This window comes from Neoarius graeffei, chromosome 17 (genome assembly GCF_027579695.1).
Source record: "Neoarius graeffei isolate fNeoGra1 chromosome 17, fNeoGra1.pri, whole genome shotgun sequence".
NCBI lineage: Eukaryota > Metazoa > Chordata > Actinopteri > Siluriformes > Ariidae > Neoarius > Neoarius graeffei.
In genome coordinates, this window is record NC_083585.1 from 37999209 (window position 1) to 38012467 (window position 13259).

Sequence of the window (13259 nt, forward strand, 5' to 3'; positions counted from 1 at the left end):
GTTAGATGCGACCAAACTCTTCTGCGTTTTTCCTGTTTACGTAGGTTTATATGACCAGTGACATGAAACAAGTTCAGTTATACAAATTGAAATGTAGCAATTTTCTATGCTATGGAAAGTCCGCACTATAATGACAGGCATACTAACACCACCTGCGTGCTTCGGCAGCGCATTGATACGGAGCTCAGATATCAATGCGCTGCCGAAGCGCGCAGAAGGTGTTAGTACGCCTGTCATTATAGTGCGGACTTTCCATAGCATAGAAAATCGCTACGTTTCAATTTGTGTAACTGAACTTGTTTCATGTCACTGGTCATATAAACCTATGTAAACAGGAAAAACGCGGAAGAGTTTGGTCGCATCTAACTACAGCCCCAAAAAATACCATTGGCCATGCTGAGCCTAGCTACATTGCTAACAGGAGTGACAGCGCGTCTGACTGACTGGGAGGTCGCGCAAAGCTCGGAGAGGTACGGAGCAGCTCGTCTCAATTCAGATAAGAGCATATTTCATTATGGAAGTACGGTGGACTGTTCCTTTAAGAGATATGATTTAAACAAAGGATTATTAAATTAAAAAATCAGTGGCATTTCCAGTGTTTTTTCCTCCACAATCCTAAAAACTGCACGACAGTTTTATATATAGACTTGGAACTAAATTTACAAAAATGTTTCACTGTATGTTGTAAAATTTTATAATCCATTAGAAACGTTTTTACAGTAGAATTTCATGTTCATCATGCTGGAATAACTGAAATTCTATTCATTTAAATAAATAAATTTGATAAAATTCCATCAGACTGCACTCGGGAAAAATATTGATATGATGTGTTCTGAACATTACTTAAAAATGCAATACAGCACCTTGAAAAAGTATTAATACCCCTTGAACGTTCACATTTTTCCACCTTACAACCACGAACCTAAAAGTGTTTTATTGAGATTTTATGTGATAGACCAACACAGAGTAGCACAATTGTGAAGTGAAACGAAAATGATAAATGGTCTTCAAAATTTTAAACAAATAAAAATCTGAAAAATGTGGTGTGCATTAGTATTCAGCCCCCCCTGCATCAATACTTTGTAGAGCCACCTTTTGCTGCAGTTACAGCTGCAAGTCTTTTGTGGTACCGTATGTCTCTACCAGCTTTGCACATCTAGACACTGAAATTTTTGCCCATTCTTTTTTGCAAAGTAGCTCAAGCTCAGCCAGATTGGATGGAGAGCGTCTGTGAACAGCAATTTTCAAGTCTTGCCACAGATGCTCAATGGGATTTAGGTCTGGACTTTGACTGGGCCATTCTAACACATGAATATTCTTTGATCTAAACCATTCCATTGTAGCTCTGGCTGTATGTTTATGGTCATTGTCTTGCTGGAAGGTGAATCTCCTTCCCAGTCTCAAGTCTTTTGCAGCCTCCAACAGGTTTTCTTCCAGGATTGCCCTGTATTTAGCTCCATCCATCAACTCTGACCAGCTTCCCTGTCCCTGCTGAAGAAAAGCATCCCCATAGCATGATGCTGCCACCACCATGTTTCACAGTGGGGATGGTGTGTGCAGGGTGATGAGCAGTGTTAGTTTTCCGCCACACATGGCGCTTTGCATTTAGGCCAAAAAGTTCAACTTCGGTCTCATCTGACCAAAGCACCTTCTTCCACATGTTTACTGTGTCCCCTACATGGCTTCTGACAAACTGCAAACGGGACGACTTATGCCTGTCTTTCAACAATGGCTTTCTTCTTGCCACTCTTCCAAAAAGGCCAGATTTGTGGAGTGTACGACTTATAGTTGTCCTGTGCACAGATTCTCCCACCTGAGCTGTGGATTTCTGCAGCTCCTCCAGAGTGATCATGGGCCTCTTGGCTGCTTCTCCGACCAGTGCTCTCCTTGCTCGCTCTGTCAGTTTAGGTGGACGGCCATGTCTTGGTAGGTTTGCAGTTGTGCTGTACTTTTTCCATTTTTGAATGATGGATTGAACAGTGCTTCTTGAGATGTTCAGAGCTTGGGATATTTTTTTTATAACCTAACCCTGCTTTAAACTTCTCCAGAACTTTATCCCTGACCTGTCTGGTGAGTTCTTTGGTCTTACATGATGCTGTTTGTTCTTCAGTGTTCTCTAACAAACCACTGAGGCCTTCACAGAACAAGTGTATTTATGCTGAGAGTAAATTACACACAGTAGGACTCTTAACTAATTAGATGACTTCTGAAGGCAATTGATTGCACTGGATTGTATTTAGAGGTATCACAGGACAGGGGGCTGAACACTAATGCACACCACATTTTTCAGATTTTTATTTGTTTAAAATTTTGAAGACCATTTATCATTTTCGTTTCACTTCACAATTATATGCCACTCTGTGTTGGTCTATCACATAAAATCTCAATAAAAATCTTTTAAGTTCGTGGTTGTAAGGTGGGAAAATGTGAAAAAGTTCAAGGGGTATGAATACTTTTTCAAGGCACTGTATATGTTAAAGTTTAATACACAATCACAAGTTATACAAATGTGTATAATGCCTTATGAATGCATTACATGATTAATGCATATTTTAATTCTATATGAGTGATTCCACGCTTATGGGTACTGAAATGGGGACATGAACTTATTTTTAAAAATTCACCTAAAACCATTTCTTTTTTTTACCATCAGGTCACAAAACATGTAATCTTTAATGAATGATATGTTAAAAGATAACTTTAATTTTCTGAGATGTAATAAAAACATATTTATATGCCAAAGTCAGAACGTAACAGAAGTGTTGTGGACATATATATTCTCAATTTTAACAATGTAGAATTACTTTTTGAAACATAGGAAGGTGATGTTTTAGCAAATATAATTAATAAACATGTGTAGTAGAATAAACATACACATTCTTTCAATAAGATTAACATGGTATATAGCTAGATTGTAATTAATTTGTAACAGACGCGAGATGGACAATCGTAACAGAAGTAATGTAACAGACATCATTTTGGAACTCATAGGCTTGACTTTGGCATATAAATATGTTTTTATTACATCTCAGAAAATTAAAGTTAGCTTTTAACATATCATTCATTAAAGATTACATGTTTTGTGACCTGATGGTAAAAAAAGAAATGGTTTTAGGTGAATAAGTTCACGTCCCCATTTCAGTACCCATAAGCGTGGAATCACTCATATATAAACACACATGTATTAATGTATAAACAGTTATTTATAAATATGACCTTCATAGAAAGCCCGACACTTCTGCTCGAACAGAAATCAACAGCTTGGTGACACTTAAGCTCTACAGTTTTGCTTAAAAGTTGGCGAGGTTGTAGCCAGCGATCTAGATAGCTCCAGATAATTGGCAGGTTTCTGTAGATATCCATCAGACTACTAAGGTCTGGAGTTACATTTAGTGTCCTCAAACACAATCACACTTTTTTTTTTTTTAATGTTGCTCTCTGACGTAATTTGAGTTCTAGCGACATTAAAATTACAACAGAAAGAAACAAGCTGACACTTATTACTTAATTTCTTGTCCTTATCTTTTTTGCTTATTCTCCCCTTTTGGTTAGCTGATGGTACCACTTAACTAGCCAACTAACGCTAGCATGACAACTGTCTGAAAAGCTGCTTGTGCCAGCATTTGTTTTGCTCTGCTACTATTCTGTCTGGGTACATTACAAATAATATTTTAAAGCTAGGGTCGGTAAAAAAAAAAAAAAAAAAAATTATAAGCAATTTGTTATATTGAAATTATCTTTACATCCCCGGAGACTTCCACAAGGCTAAGTAGACATATTGCTAAAGCGTTAGTCGACAGCTGTAGGTAGTAGGTACTGACAGCAGCAGGCAGCTGGATGTGACAACTATGTGCTACGCTCCTCCCCCCAATGCTCGCTCGTGTATTCGTCCTCCAGCAATAATCAGGCAGTGCGCATTCATGTGTTTTGTAGGCATGGCTTTGGACGGAATGTTGATGCAAACAGGTGTAAATTTTTGGTTTAATACTTTCAATATCTAGCTTATTACTTATTGGTTTCTCCAAAATTACCTACCCTGCATTTCATGTAGTTGCATAAGTATATTTCTTCTATGTAAAGCCAAGGCTATTGTATAATGCCATTCAGAGTGAAAGCATTGTTTCTATGGTAACAGTCAATGACTACATATAATTTTGTGAGACCTGACACCATAGGATTAAATTGTCAGCCATAAGTCAATTTTAGGACTTTTCTCTATCATAGTGTTTTGTGATAAAATGTGCACACTGCAAAATGTTCTATATGTTTGAGGGGGAGAAGAAAATGCTTAAGACTGAAATCCTTAAATCATTTTGATATTTAAGCTGTAAAGAGCAACGGAGTCAAATATAACCAACAGTCTGATTGATTTTATTTTAGTTTTCTATTACTGAGTGCTGTCTAAATGGTGTGTCGTTCTAACCCCAGCTTTGTTGGCTGCTCTCAGACGGAAGCTGTATGTTCTTCCAGGCAGCAGGCTGTGCACAGTGCATTCAAGCTCATGGCCCTGATGCACCTCTCTGGCCTCCTCAGCCTGGGGGGGTGAACATCTCCAAACTGTAAGCACACACCGCACTCCCACCATCTACCTGAGGAGGAGCTGATGCACAACAGCAGGAGAAGCAAATTTAACACACACAACACAAATACTGTACATAAAACCATAGAAATAAAAAATGTTGCATTCTTACCCCAGCGAAGTTGCACCTCTCTGGCTTTTGGCTTGCCAATCACCCTGGGAGGCTGACAGGGGCCAGGAGGAACAGGCGGAGTCTGGACCTGCAGGGTCTCCGAAAACTGACAAACACACAAATGATTAAAAAAAAACCCACACATACATATACATGATACATACATCAATTTCTCAGAAAGTGAGAAAATAATGGTACTTGCGCAAAATCGTTTGTTTATTTATTTATACGAACGACCAGCAATCAGATTTGTGCAGTAAAGATGTGCATCTTGCCAAATCACACAAAAGGTCACTGAACGCATGTCTACCTAACAATGTCCAGGCAGAACTACACTTTGACCAGCTCATTTTTGAAGCTTAGGTCACTTTAAACACTTTAGTCTGTTTCTTGTGGAATCTGGAAAAAAAAATACTTGATTAACATTAGAAACTAGAGCATGCCAGACAGCAACATAAGGAGATGCTGTAATTCAGACAAAACATAGCAGTAACTATCCATCCATCTATTCATCACAAACATTTTTTGCCATTTTCATGTACAGTAAAGGTGTACAACTTGTCTTTATGAAAACAAGCTAGAGTAATTAAATAAGATACCATTCACAAAAAAAAAACCCCACACAGTTCCTTGCCAGCATATATTTAGGAAAACACTACAGCATTTGTCATTGTTGTCTCCTTGGTTGTGCAATTGGGAGAGGTGGCTGTTCATCTTCTGAATCTAGAGGGCTGTGATCTGCAGTTTTTGACTGCTGGGAAAGGTTTAAACTAAGAAAAAATGAAAAATTGCTTTCTAAAATGTAAAAATGAAAGGTGAAGACTTGTGCATGCTGAATGTTATTTCTTATCAAGGCATCAGCCAAAAGATGCTGAAGCAGTTCATGCCCACGCTATAATCTTGCATTCTACCTCGGGGGAGAGACACACACAAAACAAACAAACAAACAAACAAAAAAAAAAACGTATTAATAAACCAAACCTCAAACCAAGAAATTGTTGACAAGATTAATATGCATTGTGCTTATAGAGATGTTTAGGAACATAATTTTAGAAATCTCATCTCATTATCTGTAGCCGCTTTATCCTGTTCTACAGGGTCGCAGGCAAGCTGGAGCCTATCCCAGCTGACTATGGGCGAAAGGCGGGGTACACCCTGGACAAGTCGCCAGGTCATCACAGGGCTGACACATAGACACAGACAACCATTCACACTCACATTCACACCTACGGTCAATTTAGAGTCACCAGTTAACCTAACCTGCATGTCTTTGGACTGTGGGGGAAACCGGAGCACCCGGAGGAAACCCATGCGGACACGGGGAGAACATGCAAACTCCGCACAGAAAGGCCCTCGCCGGCCACGGGGCTCGAACCCAGACCTTCTTGCTGTGAGGCGACAGCGCTAACCACTACACCACCGTGCCGCCCCTAATTTTAGAAATCCCCCCCCCAAAAAAAAAAAAAAAAGATTTTGATTTTATTTTTGCCTGACTGCATGAAAGCCCCTCTTTTCTGGCGAGTGTTTACAGTTTGATTCACTTTCCTTCTGACTCAGGACAGCTTTTCTTGTAATTCATAATCTACATCAAATTCTTCTCCCCTGGAAAGACACCAGCTTCACCGTTGAGATTAATTTTGTCACTACTTTGATTAAATTCCATCATGTGTTTATAGATGTCCACCATTAATTTAACCTATTCACTGTAGTACCACCATAAAGGATTTTGAGAGAACAGTATCTACCAGTGATCATTTAAAAGGGCTTTGTGAAGTCACTTTTCCAAACCTTCAAGTTTGACCTTAAAATGGCTGCCTTGACTGTTAACTTGCGTTTGGTTTGTAACTTTGTCTTGAACTGCTAAACCAGTGATTCTATGGCGCTGATGGGTCAAACAGAGGTGAAGTGACTGAGCAGTGAGTTCTGCTTTTCACAGATGTGGAAGAAAGCACAGCTCCAGACAGAGGTCACATCATCTCGCTGACTCACACCACTATCCCAGTAGAGGCTCTACTCGTGTAGATTTTCAGTCAGACCCTCTCCTTTTTGCTCCGTTTGTTTATTCATGTACTTGGGGACACTCAGGAAAAAAAAAAAAAACAACATCTCGCATGCAGCATTGAAAGCCCTTTCAGTATATGCAGTTAAATGGAGATAAAAATAAAGAACTGCTTGATCCAGTCCATTATTCATAGCTTTCCAAAAGTGATGTTCATAAAGGTAACATTAGGTGCAGCCTACGTGGTAAATACCACACAATGCTGTTAAAATATTGGCACTCGACTAGGGCTGAAACGATTATTCGAGTAACTCGAATAATTCGATTACAAAAAATGTTCGAGGCAAATTCTTTGCCTCGAGGCTTCGTTTAATTCATGTCACCAAAGTCCGTCTACTTTAAATGTCTCTGCTATCGTATCACTCCTGCTTTGTAGACGACTGCGCAGCTCCGGTACCACTCAGTGCGTTTACATGCACATAGAGAAAATCGAATTTCTGCCGTAGCTCGACTGAAATCGAAGTTCTAAATGCCATGGAAACACCTTAGCTCGGCTGAAATCGAACCGAACTGGATTTCTCATAATTGAGCTACGCGACCTAGATTATGCGATTGTAGCTGAGCTATTTAGTGCATGTAAACCCTATCGAGCTACGTAGTCGAGCTACTTACTTCAGCACTGCCCCTTCCGGAAGTGACGAGACCACAAGCGGGAAACACAACAGCCTCGGTCGGCATGACAACAGTAGTAGAAACGTGCACTTCTGGAGCAATGAGGAGATAGAGTTCATGCTCATTCAGCTTAAGGAGTTGAATCTATCTATCTATCTATCTATCTATCTATCTATCTATCTATCTATCTATGTTGCTGTCCTCATCGTCGTCGTTCTTGTGAACACGGAACAGATAACTTTGTTTACATTCTTGAATAGCTCTTCATGATGACAACCGGAAGTGTACCAACACGATGGGGCGTGTAGCGCCACCTGTGGCTCGGGTGCACAATGTACCTCACACAATAGCTCGATTTCCTTGTGTGCATGTAGGATTGGATTTCTCTGGCACCCCTGCTGGGACCCTTAGCTCGATTACCGACAGTAGCTCGATTTGAATGTGCATGTAAACGCACTGACTGTTTCACACGGACTAATAATTGACGCACACTTCAAAGATTTAAGGCGGGATTTAATTTGCTCTTTGGCAATGGTGGAAAACGAAGATACCGGTGTGCGTAAAAGGCAGAAAATGTCTAAAGTGTGGGACCATTTTACGCTTCATAAGGCGGACAACATAGTGCAGTGTATACACTGTAAAACGGACCTGGCCTACCATAACAGTACTTCGTCAATGCTGCAGCACCTGAACCGAAAGCATCCTCACGTGAACCGCACTTCTCCAAGCGGACTCGGAGCCTCTACAAGGTAACGTGTTTTTACGATTGCTAACTGATATGAACATTATCGCTTGTTAGAACATTAGTACAGTATTTGTAATTATTTGTAGCCTGTGTTATGAGCCGATAGTGATGAGGCATGATAAGTAACGAGAGCAAACGCCCCAAAATTTCACTCATGTAATTCATCCCTCTTCATCTCTCCCTCCCGCGCACGTGGCGCACACAGACGCTCACTCACACACAGGTTACATCTCAAAACACGCCTTCCTCATACATAAGGCAGTAATAATAAATGCTACAGATGGACAAATCTACATTCATTAGCATATAGATTTACTTTTGGGCGAGTTTGTAGCATTTGTTATACAAATCAATGTTCTTTCTCCCCACAGTACATCACAGTGGCGCATGGACAGCTTCATCCGGACAAGCCCCTCATGCACTGTAGAAAAAGCTGCAGTTTTTACCAACAGCATTTTAAATATGCTCATCACAGATATGCGCCCACTGTCCATGGTGGAGGACACAGGATTTAAGAATATGATCAAAGCTTTCAATCCCAAATACACCATTCCCTCAAGAACATAGTTCACAAATATGATGGAGGAAAAGTACTCAGAAATAACAGCTATATTGAAGAGTGTTCTTAAGGAGAGACTGTGTTGCACTGACAACAGACATTTGTGGCCCTTTTCCACTACCCTTTTTCAGCTCGCTTCAGCCCGACACGGCTCGCGTTTCGACTACCTCAGAGCGGCACGACTCAGCTCGCTTCAGCCCTGCTCAGCCCCCAAAACTCGCACGGTTTTGGAGTAGGGCTGAAGCGAGCCAAACCGAGCCGAGTGGGGCTAGGGGTGTGAGGAGACACGCCCCTGTGCACTGATTGGTGAGGAGGAGTGTCCTCACACGCCCCGCGAGCACGCTGGGATCTGTAAACACCGTAAACCCGAAAGAAGAAGAATTACGAGAATTTCTGAAGCCTTATGCGCCTCGCCTCATCTATACGTTCTTGCCAGTATCTGTTGGCGTTGTCGGTGACAACAAGCCACAGCACCAAGACCAGCAACACTAACGACTCCATGTCCTCCGTGTTTATTGTTTACTATCCGGGTCGTGAGACTACCGCTTAAAAGGTCACTGATGTCACTGTTTGCGCCACCTAACGACATCACGTGACGTCCTCCCACTTTCGCTAACTCCACCCAATGTGTCCACCCACTTCCAGCCAGCACAGTTCAGCGCGGTTGTAGTCGAAATGCAACTCCAACAGCCCCACTCAGCTCGACTCAGCCCAACTCAGCACGGCACGGCTCAGCCGCATTGGTAGTGGAAAAGCGGCATTGGATGAGTGTGGCCACAGAGGCTGATCTGGGGGGTGGGGGGTGGGTGTCACGTCATTTATTGGGAGATGATTGGGAAATTAAGTCCCTCTCCCTTACTACAATGCCTCTAGAGGAGAGGCATACAGCCACAAACATTGCAGATTGGCTGGAGGAGGCTGCTACCAAATTTCACATTCCTTTTGAAAAGGTGAAGGCAGTTGTCCATGACAATGGGGCCAATGTAGTGGCAGCTGCCAGAATTCTGAAAGAGAGACACGGATGGGCCTCTGTTAGATGTGCAGGGCACACACTGAATTTGGTTGTGCAGAATACACTGAAAAATAACAAAACCATCTCAAGTTGTGTGGCCTCTGCGAGATGCCTGGTGGAGCACTTTGAAAAGAGTGAACTGGCCTGCACAAAACTTAAAGAAAAGCAGCAACAAATAGGAGTGCAACAGCACATGTTGGTACAGGATGTCAGTACTCGGTGGAACAGTACACTTCATATGCTATCCAGGCTCCTTGAACAGAGATGGACAGTGACTGCAGCTCTTTCTGATCCTGCAGTCAACCCACGGGGAAAGCATCATTATTTGGATCTGAAGCCGGAGCAGCGGATCTTGACTGAAGAGCTGACTCAGATTCTTGAACCTTTCGAGGGGGCAACAGTGTTCCTGAGTGGGGAACAATACGTGACCCTGTCTGCGCTTCCTCAGCTGGTACAGACCCTCAAGAAATCCACCCTGAGTTCAGCTTTTGAAACCGCACCAGTGAGGGCATTTCAGGGTCTTGCAGCTGGACAGATCACTGACCGGTGGGAAGACCTGTTTGTATTTAAACCAGAAGACTCTAACACTGCCCTCCTTGCTACTGCCTTGGACCCCCGGTTCAGAAAACTTAAGTTCTTGCCTTCTGAAGAATCATTTAAGGTCCAAAGCACAATTCAAACAATGGCACTAACTGTCAAAAGGTAAGAAAGACACGTCCAATAAGTGGGGAAATGAATCCACCATCAACATAGAAGACGACCACCCAGCTACTCAAGCCCAGGGATCATCTCTCGATGTTCTCGGATCATCAGACTCCAAAAGCAGTGATGAAGAGGAGGAGGATGAGAAGCAAAATCAAGAGGCGCAGAGGGAGGTCTTACAATATTTTGGTGAACATCCTCTCTCCAAAAAAAGAGGATCCACTGCCATGGTGGACAGCAAATGCAGCAAGATACCCAACCCTGGCTAAGCTTGCAAAGTCTTTTCTGAGTATTCCAGCCACCTCGACGCCCTCAGAGCGTTTCTCCTCTGCTGCTGGGAACATTGCGTCAAAGCGTAGGGCAAGCCTTACTTCTGATCATGTCAATATACTGACCTTTTTGCATTGTAACCACCATTTGCTCTTTTAAAGGCTTGCACATGCATTGCACACACATGCACCAAGACAAATTCTCTCTCTCATGCATTGCTCGAAGACAAGCACTCACTATCTTGCACAAACATTCTATTCTACCTACCTACCTCATCTGGATACAATTGGAAACTGAACTGTACTGTTTAAGTTGGATTATTAGTAATACTTGAATTATTTATTTGCCATTTTGTACCTTTATACTTTTTGTTATTTATTCTTTATTCTCAGATGGGCTATTGCAGGGGGTACACCCCTTTTTCCTTTTTTTATTCAGGTAAAACTAAGGACAAATAGGTTGTATTTCATAGTTGTTGTTTTTTTTCCATGTACATCATAAATGTTTCACAGAAAGGTTGATTAAATGGGCTTAGTTCTGGAGCCAATAAGCCAAAGGTTTTAAGCTTTGATCTAATAAAAGTGTTGTTTGAATAAAAACCCTTTTTTGGGAGGAATAACAGCTAATTGCTTGCTCATTTTAAGAGGCCTTTCATGTTGCATAACACACTATTGATATAGTTGCTTAAAAACACAAAAGTATCATTTATCCGATTACTCGATTGGAAAAAAAAAAAAAAAAACACAGAATACTCAATTCCAAAAATATTCGATAGCTGCAGCCCTACTGGTACACTCGACTTAGGTAAAAACGGATAGATCTATATGTATAAACTGTATTGACTGAAAATTCCTGTCATCGTTACACAAAAACAGGAAACAAACAATTAAAAAAACAAAACAGTTCTCGAGCACCTTTTTTGAGCTTCTCTTATAGTCACTTATCTGACTATATCTGGCCATATTAAAACGGGGGGGGGGGGGGGGGGGGGGGGGATGTTTGTATGTATGTGTTTTTTTTACTGGGCTTTGTCCTCCTTTGCTGTAGCAGCAGACTCTAGCTTGGTATGTCCCGCCTGGCTTCAGCCCATCACACACACATTCCACAGCTGAACCCCTGTACACTTCCTCCCAAGAGGAGCCTGAAAATATAAAAACACAAACACAGTTGTATTAAATGCTTAAATAAATTACATAAAACTCATTACGAATCCCGCTGGAACTTACTACTCAGTCCTTCAGACAGCTCTACCACATACTCCGTCACATCTGAGCCACCAGTCTCTTTGGGGGGATCTATGTGAAGAGTGGGTGTAAGCAGTCAGTGTAGATACACACACACTAATGGGAGTTCAAAGCCTGTGTCTCAAAGCTGAACTCACCCCAGGTCATGCGCAAGCTGGTGGGATGATGTTTGCCCTTAACAGAGGGTTTGCAGGGGCAGCTGGGTCTGTCGGGGGGCTGTGGTGAACTCTGACACAGGACTTGGGTTACTTTTACCTTCTGTATTATATGCAGCAACCTGAATAATACCAAAGTATTAAGTCACGGCAGCTCAGAGTGTACAATATACTGGAAACTTAGATCATTGCTAACACCACAGCAACACAAAATAAACAGCATTAAAATTTCTCTTATGATCAACCATAAAACAGTGACTGTTACGGCATGGCTCGTAAACTCGCCGCAGCATAAAAAGGGAGACCACACAAAAGGTTACGGATTGAATTGTAAACTTTTATTTATAATTACCAGTTTTCCAAACGTCTAGGGTAAACATATATAGTGCAAGTATGGCGTGGACTGTGTGGATGAGTGAAGGTGTATGTCAGTTATGTGGTCAATGTAGAGGAAAAGAAAGAAAGAAAGAAGGGGGGGAAGAAAGTAAGAGAGTGCGCAGATAAAATGACTGTGCGTCCACACACACAGCCAGTAGGTGCCCGCCGAGGGACAGCAAAGCTCCACCTTATATTCCAGGTAAACCACCCAGGTGTAACGAATGATATTAATTATCCCGCCTGACATCAGCCTCACCCGTGCACTGGCGAGCCGATGCCAGGAGGGGGCTCAGGACGCAACACCTCCATCCCTAAGAGATTTGTTCCAGACAAATATAAAACAAAAATAAAGTCTTGTGTTTCCTTAAAAACACTCCCATCCGCCTTCATCCCGGTACCAAGGAGAAGACAACAGAACTAGAGAGGGAAAAAAAACACAAAACACTATACCCTAGAGACAAAAAGATAAAACTAAGGCCTAGACAGGGCATCCGCTATAATATTATCCTTACCCCTAATGTGTTTGATATGGAGCGGATAGCGCTGCAGGATTAGACTCCAATGCATAATGCCTTGATTCTGGTTTCTCACACGGTCAATAAAAAACCAAAGGATTGTGGTCTGTGTAAACAACAATTGGAACAGAGGAAGACCCTAAATACACTTCAAAGTGTTGAATGGCAAGAATCAACGCAAGGGCCTCTCGTTCCACAGTAGAATAAGCTTGTTGTTGGTTAAATTTCTTTGAGAAATAACACACCGGATGTTCTATGCCCTCTGAGTCCGTCTGTAGCAAGACGGCACCAGCACCGCCCTCACTGACATCGACTGC

At 41.9% G+C, this 13259-nt stretch overlaps 1 protein-coding gene across 1 annotated transcript in view; it reads right to left on the reverse strand.

The window, feature by feature from the left end:
• The window catches only part of fndc3a (fibronectin type III domain containing 3A), a 222948-nt gene that overhangs the window by 18591 nt on the left and 191098 nt on the right, over window positions 1-13259 (reverse strand). Inside the window, 7 exon segments of the mRNA XM_060944161.1 lie at window positions 4424-4546; window positions 4548-4600; window positions 4692-4797; window positions 11673-11791; window positions 11877-11945; window positions 12032-12107; window positions 12109-12171. Of these exon segments, the coding sequence (XP_060800144.1) occupies window positions 4424-4546; window positions 4548-4600; window positions 4692-4797; window positions 11673-11791; window positions 11877-11945; window positions 12032-12107; window positions 12109-12171 (609 nt within the window).